This window comes from Staurois parvus, unplaced genomic scaffold, assembly GCF_062004578.1.
Source record: "Staurois parvus isolate SC_StPar_1 unplaced genomic scaffold, SC_StPar_1.0 ptg001572l, whole genome shotgun sequence".
Lineage (NCBI taxonomy): Eukaryota > Metazoa > Chordata > Amphibia > Anura > Ranidae > Staurois > Staurois parvus.
The window spans coordinates 239,281-259,417 of record NW_028319368.1 but is presented as its reverse complement, the minus strand read 5'-3'; the positions used below and the strand labels follow the sequence as shown (position 1 = coordinate 259,417).

The following is a 20,137-nucleotide window of genomic DNA, read 5'->3' as shown; positions in this document are numbered from 1 at the left end:
ACCTATAGCCTGGACCTTGTGCGTACCTACCTGAGATCACCCCAGGATGCCTTCACCTATAGCCTGGATCTTGTTGTCTGTACCTACCAGAGATCACCCCCAGGATTCCTTCACCAATAGCCTGGACCTTGCTGTCTGTACCTACCTGAGATCACCCCCAGGATTCCTTTACCTATAACCTGGACCTTGTCTGTACTACCCAAGATCACCCCCCAGGATTCCTTCACCTATAGCCTGGACCTTGCTGTCTGTACCTACCTGGGATCACCCACCAGGATTCCTTCAACTATAGCCTGGACCTTATCTGTACCTACCTGGGATCACCCCCCAGGATTCCTTCAACTATAGCCTGGACCTTGCTGTCTGTACCTACCTGAGATCACCCCCAGGATTCCTTCACCTATAGCCTGGACCTTGTTTGTACCTACCTGAGATCACCCCCAGGATTCCTTCACCTATAGCCTGGACCTTGTTTGTAGCTACCTGAGATCACCCCCCAGGATTCCTACACCTATAGCCTGGACCTTATCTGTACCTACCTGGGATCACCCCCCAGGATTCCTTCAACTATAGCCTGGACCTTGCTGTCTGTACCTACCTGAGATCACCCCTAGGATTCCTTCACTTATAGCCTGGACCTTGTTTGTACCTATCTGAGATCACCCCCAGGATTCCTTCACCTATAGCCTGGACCTTATCTGTACCTACCTGAGATCACCCCCCAGGATTCCTTCACCTATAGCATGGACATTACTGTCTGGACCTAACTGAGCTCACCCCCCAGGATTCCTTCACCTATAGCCTGGACCTTGTCTGTACCTACCTGAGATCACCCCCCAGGATTCCGTCACCTATTGCCTGGACCTTGCTGTCTGTACCTACCTGAGATCACCCCCCAGGATTCCTTCACCTATAGCCTGGACCTTGCTGTCTGGACCTACCTGAGGTCACCCCTCAGGATTCCTTCACCTATAGCCTGGACCTTGATGTTTGGACCTACCTGAGATCACCCCCAAGAGGAGGATTTTGGGCTCCATGCTGTCTCCAGGTAGGTATAGAAATGTCTGATATTGCGTGACTGGCAACAAACCAAACCCTTCAAGACAAGGCAGGAAATTGAACCTCCTTCACCACCACAGGAGCTACTGACCGGATGTACCCTGTACTCTGCTGTACACCATCTTTCCAGCCACAAGAGCCACTGACCGGATGGAGGATGTACCTTGCTGTATGTCTCTCTACACTGATGACACAATTACTGTTCCACACAACTTTGCAGATCTGTCTCAGACACATGGGAATAAAAATGATTAGTTAACATTGTACAAAGCTGACATTTCCTTTTCCCACATGGGGGGTTTTGTGGCATCGATGGAAGTTGGAGAACCAGCAAAACCCTAGCTCATTGCCTTGGCATTCATTGTGACATCCAAGGCTTCATGTAGCTCCAACAAATCACAACACACGGAACCACGCTACCATGCATTGTGATGTGCTGTGTAGCCAGAAATGGTTCCAATTTATTGGACCTTTCAGAACATTTCCAGCCCATTCATTCCAATAAGCTGCCTCAGTGCAACACATAATAATGTACAAAAACCCCCCTTCCCCCCACTTCCTTATGGGTTCAGTGGCAGGATTGTCAAAAGGCCCAAAAGGCTCCAACAGCCGCATAATGACATGAGAGGGGCAGCAACGCGACCGTTTGGTGGTGGGTCTTTACTGCAACAGTAGACCACGGGTTCTGTGGACCATCATGTGTATGGTTGGGCTTGACGTTTGAGTGGAACATAAGTTAGACTTGACCATTGGCTGTTTGGAGAACACATGAACGATAACTGTTCGCCCACCACGCCCCACAATGCACTGCGCCCTGACAGTGCATTGTGATTGGCCAAAGCAATGCAACTGACCACAGCCTACCGTTTGTTGTGTGTCTGGTGTGGGGGAGGGGTGTGGACAGTGGAAGAGTGATGAACACCGGGGTTCTAGCTTGTAGGATAGCTGGAGGAATCCTAAAAAGGTGTGTGATTGCTAGACTGCTCCCCAACCCTTAGAGTTCTCCAGATTGTATGTAAGATTTGTATTTTCCTGTGTGTGATCAGCCAGCTGGATTGGAGTGGAGTCTCCCTCTAGTGGTGGCCAGAGGTAGTGCGGGCTGTGAAAGTGTATCATGGCCAGTCTTATATGCTCAAAGTCCCCCTCATTCCTTCTTGTACCCCTCATTCCCTCTTGTACCCCAAGTCACAGACGGCACACACCTTAGTTAGCTAGTCGCTGTGGGCGTGTGCGTTTTGATCTGTGACAGGTGTATTATTCAGATGAATCATATTAGTGTTTTTTTTACATATTTGTCAGCCTATGCAGTTTGGCCCCATTGTTCTGCCATCCTATAGCCAATATTTAAATCCATTCACTTAGTTTCCTGGACAGGCTTGAGAAGGGGGAGGAGCCCTGAAACATGTTTCCATTCAGCATTAGGAAGCTCAGAAAGCAGTCTCATCCAGATGGACGCCGCACACATCATCCAGTCAGCGGGTCCATCACGCCAGTGCCGGCATTGCTGTTCACAGCCTGACAGCTGCCTAGGAATCCTGGGGTGCCTCATACACATCACACTGGGGCAATTCTATGCCTACCTAAAAAAGTCACCAAACTGGTAGTGAGAGAATTTCATTTTATCTGTTGAAGTCTTCAGCGGCACCCTCCATGTTCTTCTCACTTTTTACCAGTGAGGATCACCTCTGATCTATTTAGAGCTGCAGAACATTTTATCTTTTACCATTGGATGATCAGAATTGACTCTGTGGGTTGTGGGACTTACGAGACATTGACCACCCAGAGGGGAATGTTTTTTCCCAACAAGAGTGGCGGTACACAAATCCATTCAGTTAGTTCCTGGACAGGCTTGAGATAGGGGCAGAACCTTGAAACGTGTTGCCATTCAGCATTGGGGAACATAGAAACCAGTCCCATCCAGATGAATTCCAAATGGGTCATACTGTCAATGTGCCAATACCGGCATGATTGTTCACAGCCTGTTGTGGTGAAGACTGCGCTGGACTGACTGGACTGGTCACTGGTCGTAGGTGGGTGGTTGTGTGGGTGGGTAGGGAGATGTTCCTCCACTCAGTTGTACCCAATGGTGAATATTGGTGGTAACCCCTCTCAGGGTTTGGGCTGGTGCCTTTCTGGTACGGCCTTGAGGTCGTTTCCACACATATACTTGGAATAGTAGAAAATAAAAAGCGTCCAATGTCCAAAAGAATGCACTTTTGATGGTAGATTAAGAGTTATTTATTGAAAGTAATGACAAGTACATCAAGGCAACGCGTTTCAGGAGAAAAGACTCTCCTCTGCAGGGCTGTTGCTGCATGCTATTAAATGGGGAAAAATTTGCAAGTCGGTTATATATTTTCCAGGTTTCTTTCTCTGGGAGCTGTATCCCCATGGGTCTGATTCCTGAGAACTTGAGGCCTTGAGAAAGGGGCAGAACCTTGACACGTGTTGCCATTCAGCATTGAGGAACATAGAAACCAGTCCAATCCAGATGAATTCCAAATGGGTCATACTGTTTGTTTTGAAGACTGTGCTGGACTGACTGGATCAGTCACTGGTCGTAGATGGGTGGTTGCGTGGGTGGGTAGGAAGATGTCTCTCCACTCAGTTGTACCCAATGGAGGATATTGGCAGTAAATCCTCTTGGGATTTTGGCTGCTGCCTCTCTGGTACGACCTTGAGGTCGTTTCCACACATATACTTGGAATAATTGAAGAGAAGGAGCGTCTGATGTCCAAGAGAATGCAGTTTTGATGGTAGATTAAGAGGCATTTATTGAGAGTGATTATAAGTACATCAATCCAACGCGTTTCAGGAGAAAAGACTCTCTCTTTTTCAGGGCTGTTGCTGCATGCTATTAAATGGGGAAAAATTTGTACATCGGTTATATATAGAGATGAGCGAATCGAAGTATCCGAAGTGGAATTCGAGTCGAATATCGGAAAAATTTTGATTCGTGCCGAATCCGAAAAACAGCCTAATTCGGACGCGCGAATCGAAATTTTTCCGAAAATGGCGGCTGACATGTGCGGCGACGGAGCGGGGATGTCGGGGAAGGCGCGCAGACAAGGCGCGCTGCCCCATAATGCATTCCTCAACGACATGTGATCGCATCAGCCAATCAGCAGCCAGCCAGCCAGCACTGTGTAATGGTCGAGGTATATATAGCGGCCATTTTGGAAATCTTCATTTGCCTGCAGTCATTGAACAGAGGCAGACCGCTCTGTATTAGGGACAGGGACAGAGTTAGGGCCACAGAAACGAGAATTGGGGACAGAGAGAAGTTACTTAGGGACAGAGAACCATTACTCAGGGACACAGACTTGTTAATGAGGGCCACAGAATCGTTATTTAGGGACAAAGAAACGCTAGTTAGGGCCACAGAATTCATACTCAGGGACAGACAGAATTGTTACTCAGTGCCAGAGAATTGTTACTTAGGGCCACAGAAACGTTATTAGGGCCACAGAATTTTTACTCAGGGACAGACAGAATTGTTACTGAGTGCCAGAGAATTGTTACTCAGGGACAGACAGAATTGTTACTGAGTGCCAGAGAATTCTTACTCAGGGCCACAGAATTCATTCTCAGGGACAGACAGAATTGTTACTCAGGGACAGACAGAATTGTTACTGAGTGCCAGAGAATTGTTACTCAGGGACAGACAGAATTGTTACTGAGTGCCAGAGAATTGTTACTCAGGGACAGACAGAATTGTTACTGAGTGCCAGAGAATTGTTACTCAGGGACAGACAGAATTGTTACTGAGTGCCAGAGAATTGTTACTCAGGGACAGACAGAATTGTTACTGAGTGCCAGAGAATTGTTACTCGCACAGACACAAAATTGTTACTTGCACAGACACAGAATTGTTACTCGCACAGACACAGAATTGTTACTCAGGGCCACAGAATTCATACTCAGGGACAGACAGAATTGTTACTGAGTGCCAGAGAATTGTTACTCAGGGACAGACAGAATTGTTACTGAGTGCCAGAGAATTGTTACTCAGGGACAGACAGAATTGTTACTGAGTGCCAGAGAATTGTTACTCAGGGACAGACAGAATTGTTACTGAGTGCCAGAGAATTGTTACTCAGGGACAGACAGAATTGTTACTGAGTGCCAGAGAATTGTTACTCGCACAGACACAAAATTGTTACTTGCACAGACACAGAATTGTTACTCGCACAGACACAGAATTGTTACTCAGGGCCACAGAATTCATACTCAGGGACAGACAGAATTGTTACTGAGTGCCAGAGAATTGTTACTCAGGGACAGACAGAATTGTTACTGAGTGCCAGAGAATTGTTACTCAGGGACAGACAGAATTGTTACTGAGTGCCAGAGAATTGTTACTCAGGGACAGACAGAATTGTTACTGAGTGCCAGAGAATTGTTACTCAGGGACAGACAGAATTGTTACTGAGTGCCAGAGAATTGTTACTCGCACAGACACAAAATTGTTACTTGCACAGACACAGAATTGTTACTCGCACAGACACAGAATTGTTACTCAGGGCCACAGAATTCATACTCAGGGATAGACAGAATTGTTACTGAGTGCCAGAGAATTGTTACTCAGGGACAGACAGAATTGTTACTGAGTGCCAGAGAATTGTTACTCAGGGACAGACAGAATTGTTACTGAGTGCCAGAGAATTGTTACTCGCACAGACACAAAATTGTTACTTGCACAGACACAGAATTGTTACTCGCACAGACACAGAATTGTTACTCAGGGCCACAGAATTCATACTCAGGGACAGACAGAATTGTTACTGAGTGCCAGAGAATTGTTACTTAGGGACAGACAGAATTGTTACTGAGTGCCAGAGAATTGTTACTCAGGGACAGACAGAATTGTTACTGAGTGCCAGAGAATTGTTACTCGCACAGACACAAAATTGTTACTTGCACAGACACAGAATTGTTACTCGCACAGACACAGAATTGTTACTCAGGGCCACAGAATTCATACTCAGGGACAGACAGAATTGTTACTGAGTGCCAGAGAATTGTTACTCAGGGACAGACAGAATTGTTACTGAGTGCCAGAGAATTGTTACTCAGGGACAGACAGAATTGTTACTGAGTGCCAGAGAATTGTTACTCAGGGACAGACAGAATTGTTACTGAGTGCCAGAGAATTGTTACTCGCACAGACACAAAATTGTTACTTGCACAGACACAGAATTGTTACTCGCACAGACACAGAATTGTTACTGAGTGCCAGAGAATTGTTACTCAGGGACAGACAGAATTGTTACTGAGTGCCAGAGAATTGTTACTCAGGGACAGACAGAATTGTTACTGAGTGCCAGAGAATTGTTACTCAGGGACAGACAGAATTGTTACTGAGTGCCAGAGAATTGTTACTCAGGGACAGACAGAATTGTTACTGAGTGCCAGAGAATTGTTACTCAGGGACAGACAGAATTGTTACTGGGTGCCAGAGAATTGTTACTCGCACAGACACAAAATTGTTACTTGCACAGACACAGAATTGTTACTCGCACAGACACAGAATTGTTACTCAGGGCCACAGAATTCATACTCAGGGACAGACAGAATTGTTACTGAGTGCCAGAGAATTGTTACTCAGGGACAGACAGAATTGTTACTGAGTGCCAGAGAATTGTTACTCGCACAGACACAAAATTGTTACTTGCACAGACACAGAATTGTTACTCGCACAGACACAGAATTGTTACTCAGGGCCACAGAATTCATACTCAGGGACAGACAGAATTGTTACTGAGTGCCAGAGAATTGTTACTCAGGGACAGACAGAATTGTTACTGAGTGCCAGAGAATTGTTACTCAGGGACAGACAGAATTGTTACTGAGTGCCAGAGAATTGTTACTCAGGGACAGACAGAATTGTTACTGAGTGCCAGAGAATTGTTACTCGCACAGACACAAAATTGTTACTTGCACAGACACAGAATTGTTACTCGCACAGACACAGAATTGTTACTGAGTGCCAGAGAATTGTTACTCAGGGACAGACAGAATTGTTACTGAGTGCCAGAGAATTGTTACTCAGGGACAGACAGAATTGTTACTGAGTGCCAGAGAATTGTTACTCAGGGACAGACAGAATTGTTACTGAGTGCCAGAGAATTGTTACTCAGGGACAGACAGAATTGTTACTGAGTGCCAGAGAATTGTTACTCAGGGACAGACAGAATTGTTACTGGGTGCCAGAGAATTGTTACTCGCACAGACACAAAATTGTTACTTGCACAGACACAGAATTGTTACTCGCACAGACACAGAATTGTTACTCAGGGCCACAGAATTCATACTCAGGGATAGACAGAATTGTTACTGAGTGCCAGAGAATTGTTACTCAGGGACAGACAGAATTGTTACTGAGTGCCAGAGAATTGTTACTCAGGGACAGACAGAATTGTTACTGAGTGCCAGAGAATTGTTACTCGCACAGACACAAAATTGTTACTTGCACAGACACAGAATTGTTACTCGCACAGACACAGAATTGTTACTCAGGGCCACAGAATTCATACTCAGGGACAGACAGAATTGTTACTGAGTGCCAGAGAATTGTTACTCAGGGACAGACAGAATTGTTACTGAGTGCCAGAGAATTGTTACTCAGGGACAGACAGAATTGTTACTGAGTGCCAGAGAATTGTTACTCGCACAGACACAAAATTGTTACTTGCACAGACACAGAATTGTTACTCGCACAGACACAGAATTGTTACTCAGGGCCACAGAATTCATACTCAGGGACAGACAGAATTGTTACTGAGTGCCAGAGAATTGTTACTCAGGGACACCTAATCGTTGAATTAAATAGTATGTCAGACAACATGCAGAGGAGTGGCAGAGGAGGCAATGTTTTAGGAGCGAGCAGACGTGGCAGCAGAGGAAGGGGTCGAGGCAGCAGTATTCGCAGCCAGAGGCCAGTGCTCCCGGTGTCATCCAGCGGTCGTGTCTCCACCGACAACCCTGCCGTCATTGATTGGTTGGCTCGGTCGTCTTCCTCTTCCCAGGTCACCTCTGACACCTACAGCCAACGGTCGGTGGGTACGTCAGACACAACCGTTAGTTGGCATGGCCCGGGACCAAGCCCACTGAAATCACGTGTCCTCTACCTGCCCCTGTCCTTTGCTGTTCCCTCACCAAGCGAAGTATCGCATGCTGTGGGCTCAGCCCCACTGTACAGTGAGGAAGAGCTAACAGAGGGCGGTCAGGAACGAAGGGAGACATCGGCCTTTTCAGCAGCCAAGCGAACAAGTACTGGCGAGGAGAGTGGCTCGGTAGCCGGTCTAGAGACAGGTCTGTCTCCTGACCCAGACGCAGCCGAGGGGGCTAGTAGTGAGGCGGAGACCCTACTTGATGATGAGGAGGTTGATCGCACTTGGCAGCCTCGTCGTCATCAGGCAATTTCTTCCGCATCATCAGGAGAAGAGGGTGGCAGCTTGGCAGCGAGCAAAACAGTCGGTGGGTTGCCCAGGAGACAGCAGCAGGGTCGCATCAGTGTCAGTGGAGCCAAACGTCCACGGAGTAGAGCACCAGCTCCACTGCAGCCTACCACCACGGCCAGTAGTGGTGCCGGTGCGCACGGAGGAAGTAGCAGTCAGCCAGTGAAGAGTAGCGGGGGCAAAGTTTCCTACTCGGTGGTGTGGCAATTTTTCCTCAAGCCGCCCGAGGAAGTAAACGTAGCCGTATGTCGACTATGTGGCCAGAAATGCAAGCGTGGCCAGGGGGCCCATGTTGGGACTACAGCGTTGCGTCAGCATATGCAGCGTCACCATTCGGTGGCCTGGGAAAACCGTGATAAACATACGGCGGTTCTGCCTGCCCCAGCCCCCGCTCCATCACCCGCTCCGTTACTTGCTCCGTCACCCGACGTCGTCAATCGCCCTCTATCAGCCAGTCAAGGCTCCAACACCTCTGCTGAGGGGAGTTGTCGCTCATTGGCATCTTCCGCTCGTTCAGATGCTCCTTCTCCTGCTACTCCTCTTCTCGGATTCCGTCAACAGTCTTTCTTGGAATCCGTATCCAAGAGACAACAGTTTGCGAGCACGCACCCGACGGTGCAAAAGCTGAACGTCCTCCTGTCCAAGTTGCTGGTGCTGCAGTCCCTCCCTTTCCAACTGGTGGACTCAGCACCTTTCCGAGAAATGATGGCTTGTGCCGCGCCGCGGTGGAGAGTGCCAAGCCGTCATTTCTTTGCCCAAAAGGCAGTGCCAGCCCTGCATTCACATGTAGAAGAGATGGTGGGCCAGTCTTTGAGCATGTCGGTCTCTGCCAAAGTGCACGGCAGCGCCGACGTGTGGAGCTGTAACTACGGTCAGGGACAGTACATGTCATTTACGGCCCACTGGGTGAACGTGGTGCCGGCACAGCCGCACCAGCAACTTGGACAGGTCACGACGCTTTTGCCTCCACGTTTGCACGTCCTTGGTCCAGCAAGCATGTCCGCCTCTACCACCTCTTCTTCCGCCGTGTCCTCAGCCGCCACCCCCGTGCCAAGTCCCATTACCCGACCGGCATATCACATGTGCAGGGCGCAACGGTGTCACGCTGTGCTGCACCTGGTATGCCTTGGCGAACGTAGTCACACAGGGGAGGAACTGCTGAGTGTAATGAACAGAGAAATCGACAAATGGCTGTCTCCGCGCAAACTAAAAATCGGAACCATGTTGACTGACAACGGAAAGAACATGGTGTCTGCTCTGCGTCAAGGAAGGTTGTGCCATGCGCCATGCATGGCTCACGTGTTCAATCTGGTTGTCAAGCGGTTCCTAAAATCCACCATCCCACTGCAAGACATCCTTAAAATGTCACGTAAACTGTGCATGCATTTCAGCCATTCCTACACCGCAAAGAACACCCTCATTGAGCTGCAGCGGCAGAACGGAATTCCACAGCATCGCCTGATCTGCGACGTTGCAACAAGGTGGAATTCAACCCTACACATGTTAGACCGCCTTTACGAGCAGCGAAAGGCCATCACCGATTTCCTGATGTTACAAGCGGATAAAGGTACTCCCCTGTGTAACTTAGATGTCAGCCATTGGCAGCTCATGCAAGACACCTGCCGCTTGCTCAGGCCCTTTGAGGAGGCCACGCTATTCGTGAGTCGGCAGGACTATGGGATGAACGACGTCATTCCTCTGTTGCACGTCCTGGAACAAATGCTGTTAACAATGGCTGGTCAGGGTGCGGTAGACGTGGCGCACAGATGTCAACGCCACATGACCCCTGTGGGGGCAGGACAGGAAGAAGAGGAGGAGGTAGAGGAGGACATTTGTGCTCAGGAATTATTGAGTGAAATGGGTGGTTTTTCCACTCAGCGGACAGGAGTGGAGGAGCAGGAGCATCTGGGAGAGGAGGAGGAGGAGGAGACAGAGGACCCAGACGCACCGTGGCAGTATGCTGTGGAGATGGAGGCAGGGAGTCCCTCGCATTCCTTGGCACAAATGGCCCATAGCATGCTCGGTTGCTTGCGTAGCGACAGCCGAATAATAACCATCAGACAGAGGGATGACTTTTGGCTGTCCACCTTGTTGGACCCTCGCTACCGGTCCAAAATGGTGGCCTTTTTCACACCTGCTGAGAGGGAGGCCAAAATTACGTACTATAAAAACCACCTATGTAGTCAGTTGGTCTCTGCCTTTGTGCGCCAACGTCCATCCTCAGACACTGTGGGCCCTGTGCGCTCGCGTTCCGCTGGCATGGCAGCAGGGGAGGGGTGGGGTGGTAGGAGCAGTGGCAGCTCCACCAGCAGTGGCTGCCTCAGTCTGCAGTCGATGATGAGTAGCTTTCTTCACCAGCGCAGTGAGGAAACTACTAACCAGCCGCAGCAGCAGCAGCAGCATCAGGTGGACCTGGAGCAGGAGCTCAAACAACAGGCTTGGGCCTACTTGGACAGCACCCTGCCAACCGAGGTAGACAATCCCCTTGACTACTGGGCAACGAAACTTGACCTTTGGCCCCAACTAGCTGAATTTGCCCTTGAAAGGCTGTCATGCCCGGCCAGTAGCGTGGCTTCGGAGCGCGTGTTTAGTGCGGCAGGAGGTATTGTAACTCCGCGGAGGACACGACTGTCCACCCAAAGTGTGGAGAGACTCACGTTTGTGAAAATGAATCAGGCGTGGATTAGTCTGGATTTCAAACCACCAGTTCCTGACACAACTGACTAAATCCGCCATGAATCATGCCTCAAACATGTGCCACTTTGAGGTCTCCTCACACACTGCTGGTGTGTTGAATTTTTTGACATAGGGTGCTGGCAGATTATGGGCCTCCTATAGCTGCTGCCAGGCCCCTAATCTGCCATAGGCCCCTATATACCGCTTCCTCATGCTGCTGCCAGGTCCAGAGTCTCTCATGGGTCCCTGTACGGCCTCCCATTGCTGCTGTCTCCATCGCCACACTCTGCTGCCATGTGCCACTTTCAGGTCTCTTCACACTGCTGGTGTGTTTAATTTTTTGACATAGGGTGCAGGCAGATTACGGGCCTCACATAGCTGCTGCCAGGCCCCTAATCTGCCATGGGCCCCTATATACCGCCTCCTCATGCTGCTGCCAAGTCCAGAGTCTGTCATGGGTCCCTGTACGGCCTCCCATTGCTGCTGTCTCCATCGCCACACTCTGCTGCCATGTGCCACTTTCAGGTCTCTTCACACTGCTGGTGTGTTAAATTTTTTGACATAGGGTGCAGGCAGATTACGGGCCTCACATAGCTGCTGCCAGGCCCCTAATCTGCCATGGGCCCCTATATACCGCCTCCTCATGCTGCTGCCAAGTCTAGAGTCTCTCATGGGTCCCTGTACGGCCTCCCATTGCTGCTGTCTCCATCGCCACACTCTGCTGCCATGTGCCACTTTCAGGTCTCTTCACACTGCTGGTGTGTTTAATTTTTTGACATAGGGTGCAGGCAGATTACGGGCCTCACATAGCTGCTGCCAGGCCCCTAATCTGCCATGGGCCCCTATATACCGCCTCCTCATGCTGCTGCCAAGTCTAGAGTCTGTCATGGGTCCCTGTACGGCCTCCCATTGCTGCTGTCTCCATCGCCACACTCTGCCATGTGCCACTTTCAGGTCTCTTCACACTGCTGGTGTGTTTAATTTTTTGACATAGGGTGCAGGCAGATTACGGGCCTCACATAGCTGCTGCCAGGCCCCTAATCTGCCATGGGCCCCTATATACCGCCTCCTCATGCTGCTGCCAAGTCTAGAGTCTGTCATGGGTCCCTGTACGGCCTCCCATTGCTGCTGTCTCCATCGCCACACTCTGCTGCCATGTGCCACTTTCAGGTCTCTTCACACTGCTGGTGTGTTAAATTTTTTGACATAGGGTGCAGGCAGATTACGGGCCTCACATAGCTGCTGCCAGGCCCCTAATCTGCCATGGGCCCCTATATACCGCCTCCTCATGCTGCTGCCAAGTCCAGAGTCTCTCATGGGTCCCTGTACGGCCTCCCATTGCTGCTGTCTCCATCGCCACACTCTGCTGCCATGTGCCACTTTCAGGTCTCTTCACACTGCTGGTGTGTTAAATTTTTTGACATAGGGTGCAGGCAGATTACGGGCCTCACATAGCTGCTGCCAGGCCCCTAATCTGCCATGGGCCCCTATATACCGCCTCCTCATGCTGCTGCCAAGTCTAGAGTCTCTCATGGGTCCCTGTACGGCCTCCCATTGCTGCTGTCTCCATCGCCACACTCTGCTGCCATGTGCCACTTTCAGGTCTCTTCACACTGCTGGTGTGTTAAATTTTTTGACATAGGGTGCAGGCAGATTACGGGCCTCACATAGCTGCTGCCAGGCCCCTAATCTGCCATGGGCCCCTATATACCGCCTCCTCATGCTGCTGCCAAGTCCAGAGTCTCTCATGGGTCCCTGTACGGCCTCCCATTGCTGCTGTCTCCATCGCCACACTCTGCTGCCATGTGCCACTTTCAGGTCTCTTCACACTGCTGGTGTGTTAAATTTTTTGACATAGGGTGCAGGCAGATTACGGGCCTCACATAGCTGCTGCCAGGCCCCTAATCTGCCATGGGCCCCTATATACCGCCTCCTCATGCTGCTGCCAAGTCCAGAGTCTGTCATGGGTCCCTGTACGGCCTCCCATTGCTGCTGTCTCCATCGCCACACTCTGCTGCCATGTGCCACTTTCAGGTCTCTTCACACTGCTGGTGTGTTAAATTTGTTGACATAGGGTGCAGGCAGATTACGGGCCTCACATAGCTGCTGCCAGGCCCCTAATCTGCCATGGGCCCCTATATACCGCCTCCTCATGCTGCTGCCAAGTCCAGAGTCTGTCATGGGTCCCTGTACGGCCTCCCATTGCTGCTGTCTCCATCGCCACACTCTGCCATGTGCCACTTTCAGGTCTCTTCACACTGCTGGTGTGTTAAATTTTTTGACATAGGGTGCAGGCAGATTACGGGCCTCACATAGCTGCTGCCAGGCCCCTAATCTGCCATGGGCCCCTATATACCGCCTCCTCATGCTGCTGCCAAGTCTAGAGTCTCTCATGGGTCCCTGTACGGCCTCCCATTGCTGCTGTCTCCATCGCCACACTCTGCCATGTGCCACTTTCAGGTCTCTTCACACTGCTGGTGTGTTTAATTTTTTGACATAGGGTGCAGGCAGATTACGGGCCTCACATAGCTGCTGCCAGGCCTCTAATCTGCCATGGGCCCCTATATACCGCCTCCTCATGCTGCTGCCAAGTCTAGAGTCTGTCATGGGTCCCTGTACGGCCTCCCATTGCTGCTGTCTCCATCGCCACACTCTGCTGCCATGTGCCACTTTCAGGTCTCTTCACACTGCTGGTGTGTTTAATTTTTTGACATAGGGTGCAGGCAGATTACGGGCCTCACATAGCTGCTGCCAGGCCCCTAATCTGCCATGGGCCCCTATATACCGCCTCCTCATGCTGCTGCCAAGTCCAGAGTCTCTCATGGGTCCCTGTACGGCCTCCCATTGCTGCTGTCTCCATCGCCACACTCTGCTGCCATGTGCCACTTTCAGGTCTCTTCACACTGCTGGTGTGTTAAATTTTTTGACATAGGGTGCAGGCAGATTACGGGCCTCCCATTGCTGCTGCCAGACATGTAATCTGCCATGGGCCCCCGTACCGACTCCTCATGCTGTGACGTTGCAACAAGGTGTAATTCAACCCTACATATGTTAGACCGCCTTTACGAACAGCTAAAGGCCATCACAGATTTCCTGATGTTAAAAGCGGATAAAGGTACTCCCTGTGTAACTTAGATGTCAGCCATTGTCAGCTCATGTGTGACACCTGCGCTTGCTCAGGCCCTTTGAGGAGGCCACGCTATTCGTGAGTCGGCAGGACTATGGGATGAATGAGGTCAAATCGGCCATGGGCCCCCGTACCGCCTGTTCACGCTGATGCTGGTCCCACAGTGTGACCTGGGTCCCTGTACGGCCTCCCATTGCTTCCACTCTGCCATGTGCCACTTTGAAATCTCCTCACACTCCTGCGGTTGTCCATTTTGTCATAGGTTGCTGGCAGATTACAGGCCTTCCATAGGTGCCACCAAGCCCCATATCGGCCATGGGCCCCCGTACCGCCTGGTCACGCTGCTGCTGGGCCCACAGTGTGACCTGGGTCCCTGTACCGCCTCCCATTGCTCCCACTCTGCCATGTGCCACTTTCAGGTCTCCTCACGCTCCTGCTGGTTTCCATTTTGTCATAGGTTGCTGTATGGCCTCCCATTGCTGCTGCCTCCACCGCCACACTGTGGCTCCAAACACTGGTTTTGGCCCCGTGACTGGCCAAAGGAGTGAAGTGTGCAGTGATTCTAAGATCGACGGCACTCATCTGCATGTCATACTGACAGACAGTATTATTTCTCTTCCCCAGCAGACTCCAAGGGCATTTAAATTAAAGGTACAGTGTTCTGCACTAATATTAAGTCTCTCTGAAGCCTAGAAACACCCTTTTTTAAGTTAAATTCACAGCGAATTTATTCGACTCGAATCGAATATTGTCCACGAATTCGCCGAATCAGTCGAATCGAATTTTTCATTTCTTCGCTCATCTCTAGTTATATATTTTCAAGGTTTCTGACTCTGTGAGCTGTATCCCCATGGGTCTGATTCCTGAGAACTTGAGGGCTTCAGAAAGGGACAGAACCTTGACATGTGTTGCCATTCAGCATTGAGGAACATAGAAACCAGTCCAATCCAGATGAATTCCAAACGTGTCATACTGTCAGCGTGCCAATACTGGCATGACTGTTCACAGCCTGACAGCTACTTAGATATCCCGGGGTGCTGCATACACACCACACTGTGAAATCCTGTGACTAATCATAGATGGTAACATAACAGTAAGTCAGGGGTGGGCAATTGTGGCCTGTAGAACTACAAGTTCCATGAGGCATTGCAAAACTGACAGTTACAAGCATGACTCCCCAAGGCATGATGGGACTTGTAGTTCACCAACAGCTGGAGGGCCACAGTTGCCCACCCCTGCTGTAAGTGAAAGATTGTCATTTTATCTAGTAAAGTCTTCAGTCTGCAGCCTCGATTTTCTTCTCACTATTAACCAGTGAGGATCCCCCTGATCTCCTAGGAGCTGCAGGACTTTTACCTTCTACCGTTGGATGATCATAGTGGACTTTATGGGCTATTGGACTAACTAGGCTTTAATGGACACATGTACAGTATATGACACTTTTCACTATCCAGTATGAACCGACACCAGAAGTATACCGGCCTCTACAGAAAGGACCTGCAGACTCTAGCATGGATGTGGTAAGCCACCCAGGAAGTGAGCCAAAGGAAAGCAGACAGATTTCTATGAGTCACAGAAGTTCATCAGTTTGTGATGGAGCAGAATGAGAAGACACTTACATAAACGCTTGGTGAAAACAGAGAAATACAGGGAGCGCACCAGCCTTGTGCATTACCTGGGTGATAGCTTTACTGATCCAAAACAAAATATACTCACAAACATTGTAGAAACAAAGCGTGTCAGATACAAAGCGAGCAGTACACAGGATCAGCTCCCACATTCATGAAGATCCGCTTAAGGCTGACACTTTTTAAGGAGCGGTTTCCTCTTTCTCAGAGCTCTTTCAAGGTGCGGTCTCCTCTTTCTCAGAGCTCTTTCAAGGTGTGGTCTCCTCTTCCTCAGAGCTCTTTTTGAGGAGCGTTCTCCTCTTCCTCAGAGCTCTTTTTGAGGAGCGTTCTCCTCTTCCTCAGAGCTCTTTCAAGGTGTGGTCTCCTCTTCCTCAGAGCTCTTTTTGAGGAGCGTTCTCCTCTTCCTCAGAGCTCTTTTTGAGGAGCGTTCTCCTCTTTCTCAGAGCTCTTTCAAGGTGTGGTCTCCTCTTCCTCAGAGCTCTTTTTGAGGAGCATTCTCCTCTTCCTCAGAGCTCTTTTGAGGAGCGGTCTCCTCTTTCTCAGAACTCTGAGGAAGAGGAGACTGCTCTTCAAAACGCATCAGCCTTATGAGGGCCCTCACAAATTTGGAAGCTGATCCTGTGTACTGGTCGCTTTGTATTTCACACACTTAGTGAAAACAAAGAAAAACAGGGGCACACCAGCCTTGTGCATTACCTGGGTGATAGCTTTATTGATCCAAAACAAAATATACTCACAAACATTGTAGGAACAAAAGCATGTTAGATACGAAGCGACCATTACACAGGATCAGCTCCGAAATTTGTGAGGACCCGCTTAAGGCTGACGCTTTTCAAGGAGCGGTCTCCTCTTCCTCAGAGCTCTTTCGAGGAGCGGTCTCCTCTTCCTCAAAGCACTGAGGAAGAGGAGACTGCTCTTTGAAATGCGTCACCTTTAAGAGGGTCCTCAGGAATTTGGGAGCTGATCCTGTGTACTGCTCGCTTTGTATTTGACACACTTTTGTTTCTACAATGTTTGTGAGTATATTTTGTTTTGGTTTAATAAAGCTATCACCCCAGGTAATGCACAAGGCTGGCGCACCCCCTGTTTTTCCAGTTGGTGCCAGTTGGAGGAATAGTGCCCCATCATTGGTGTCATTGGTGTCAGTTCCTGCACACATATAAGTACCAACGTAGACAGGAGCCCATTAACCTAGCGGCATGTCTTTGTAGTGTAGGAGGAAACCCACGCAGGCACAGGGAGAACATGCAAACTCCATTCACATGCTGTCTGTAACAGAACCGGACCCCAGATCACACTTGGGTATCTTTGTTATATTGCAGCTTCCCTGTCCGAACACCATCCACGGACCACATCCATTAAATCCTTCAGGAAATAGACAGCACCCGACTCTTCTTAAAACAGGAACTCAACTACATTATTTTACACACACAAGTTATATACACAGGGCGGGGAAACACAACCAGGAACAGGAAACACATCATCAGCCTGCCCCATCCAACCAAGACACAGAACAATGGGGCAGCACATGGCAAAAGGACAACAGACAGCCACATGGCGGAGAACAAAGGACAACACACCAATACACAATAGACATTCACATACACACCCTGGACCCTAACAGGCACAGGGTCACTTAAACATAAGAATTTGGGAAGATGATACAGAGGTCCCCCCACCCCCAAAAGTCACTCCCGTCACACTGTCCTAGCTAGGATTTCAACCAATGGTCTGGTACTTTCTTTATAAAGACTGCGAGATGGTCTGGTGGCTTATCCATGGCCGGACTCTGTGGAACGGTTGTAGGCAACTTAGGTGTCCATTTATGAAACGAAGAAAAGATCCTGAAATTATGTGAAATCATTAGCGGTTATTATGGTTTAACCAGAATCATTTGTGTTTTTCTTTTTCATGTAAAATGACAATTATTGTTACGTTTATGAAAATGACCAAAACTCCGGTAGTAACTATGAAGGCATTGGTGTACGTGTATGAAGGTGAGATCAGGGCTGTCCTCATACATGGGCCCCCCCGGGGCACTGCCCATGATAATCTAAAATTACATCGTACTTGCCAACTGTCCTGGATTTTCTGGGACAGTCACACGTTTTACTAAGCTGTCCCGCATCCCAGAACCTGTACTGCGCCCTTCTGCCAACCCTGCCCCCCCCCACCCCCATACTTTGCCCTTTGTTTTGAGTAGTCTTTGATTTACGGAGTGTTTTCTTATTGTTTAACATCAGTCTTTCAGAAAGTACTAATAAATAATAAATGTTTCCTTCTATCAACTGTTTATAATTTAATTCTTGAGAGTAGGTGCGTCAATTGGGGTGGGCTGGTAGGGGCCCCCGAGCATTACTTTGCCCAGGGGCCCATGATGCTATAAAGACGGCCTTGCGTGAGATAATCTGCAGCTGTGACCATACGGTGACGATGACAGAGGGAGTAATGGACGTCATTTGTACAATAGCAGACATTGAACCACACACGGGTCTTCCTACACTACAATCATCCCAATCACAAGACCAAAGTCACATGAAGGAGGAAGAATACGTCGTGTCTTCTCTAAGGACTTTATCCAAATCCTTCACAGCACATAGAATTGTGTTTTTATTCAATAAAATATATAGATTTACAATTTTCTAACCAATAGATTCTAATGATAACAAAGAAAAGATTTAAGAACATCACCGGCATAGATGACACATGGAACATAACATAGCAGGTGATCCCACTTGGGGCCCATCGACCATTATACCACGAAAGTGCGCCAAGACCACCATGTAGACTGTCAGCAGAAACATAACAATACCAATACAATAATAAACCCAAGAAAGGGGGCAGTAATGAAAGTGGAACCAAACATTGTCCATTAACATGATCCCCTCCCCCTCCACAGGATCCCCCCCTCCAGAGGAATCCCCCCTTCCCCTTCCACAGGATCCCCCCCCCCCCCTTCCTGGCCAGGCCATTTTTTTTGCGTTACATTGCTGTGTTACTTTAACTGACAATTGCGCGGTCATGCAACACCGCATGCAAGTGAAATTTACGTCCTTTTTTCCCCCCACAAATTGAGCTTTCTTTCGGTGGTATTTGATCGCCTGTGCGGTTTTTATTTTTTGCGCTATAAAACAAAAATTAAAAAAAAAACTATATTTTTTTACTTTTTGATATTAAACGCGTCCATTAAAAAAAATTTAAAAATCAAATTTCGTCATAAAATTAGGCCAAAATGTCTCCTGCTCCGTGTCTTCGTTAAAAAAATAATCCCAATCCGTGTAAATTAATTGCTTTACATGAACGTTATAGCGTTTACAAATGGCGGTATACATACGGGGATTTTTCTTTTACTAGTAATGGCGGTGATCAGCGACTTATAGCGGGACTGCGGTGGACATTCTGACATTGCGGAGGAACTGGCTTGGTGTCACTGACATCCCCAGAGACCATCATTTTCTAACGATCCCTGCAAAAGATGAAGTGTAGGGTTTCAGTTGTCTAGGATTCTTGATGGAACCAAGTCCAGGAACAAATGATATGAGTGGCCCTGAAAGCTGAGCTGTAAAATGGTCTCTTTGGTACAGTTAAAAGTTAACTTTCTGATAATGTCCCATTGGGGGCCATCTGGCTTCTCGATTGGGATAGAAGGCCAGAGATCCTGAAAGAGAGCTGTTGCTGTGGAGGTCAGATCCACTATAGATTGAGGAAGATCACAGGGAGCAAGTTACCCCCGCAGGGGACAGTTTTCAAAGTCCTTCAAGGACAGTAAGGCACGAGACAGTTCTCCTTTAAGATCTTCCTGATCTTTTTCATGGCCCTCCATCACTGTAGCCGTGATGTCCATCCTGTCCTCCAGGGCACAGGTGCAGGTCCCCAGATCCATTATTTATTTCATCACGTGGGTTGCAAGTGTAGATGTTGCCTTCGAGAGTTCCTGCTGGATCATGGTTTTGAACCTGGCCAGGAGCTCTACATTACAGAGGGGTTGCTCCTGCTTTCCAGTCCGCAGCACTTTCCGTATCTGACGCCAGGTCTTAGTCCCCTATGAAGATCGACTGGGAGAGCTCCATAAATGATCCCGATGCTTCAGGCGCGTAGTCAGGAAGGTAGGCCCCGCTTTGACCTGTGCTTGAGTGCCAGGTGCTGGAGCCACAGACAGTTGGCTTTTTTGCCCATGCTGCAGGGTT

The 20,137-nt window shown here is 49.0% G+C and overlaps 1 protein-coding gene across 1 annotated transcript in view; it reads right to left on the bottom strand.

Annotated features, from left to right (window-relative positions):
- Window positions 1-19,833, bottom strand: part of LOC149435241 (uncharacterized) — a gene marked incomplete at its 3' end in the record, with an annotated part of 37,686 nt that extends 17,853 nt beyond the window's left edge. The window contains exons 1-2 of the mRNA XM_089662873.1: window positions 19,679-19,833; window positions 18,310-18,452 (exon numbers count right to left, since the gene is read on the bottom strand). Coding sequence (XP_089518999.1) covers window positions 18,310-18,452; window positions 19,679-19,833 — 298 coding nt within the window. The remainder of the gene's footprint in view (window positions 1-18,309; window positions 18,453-19,678) is intronic.
- Between the last annotated feature and the right edge of the window lie 304 nt (window positions 19,834-20,137).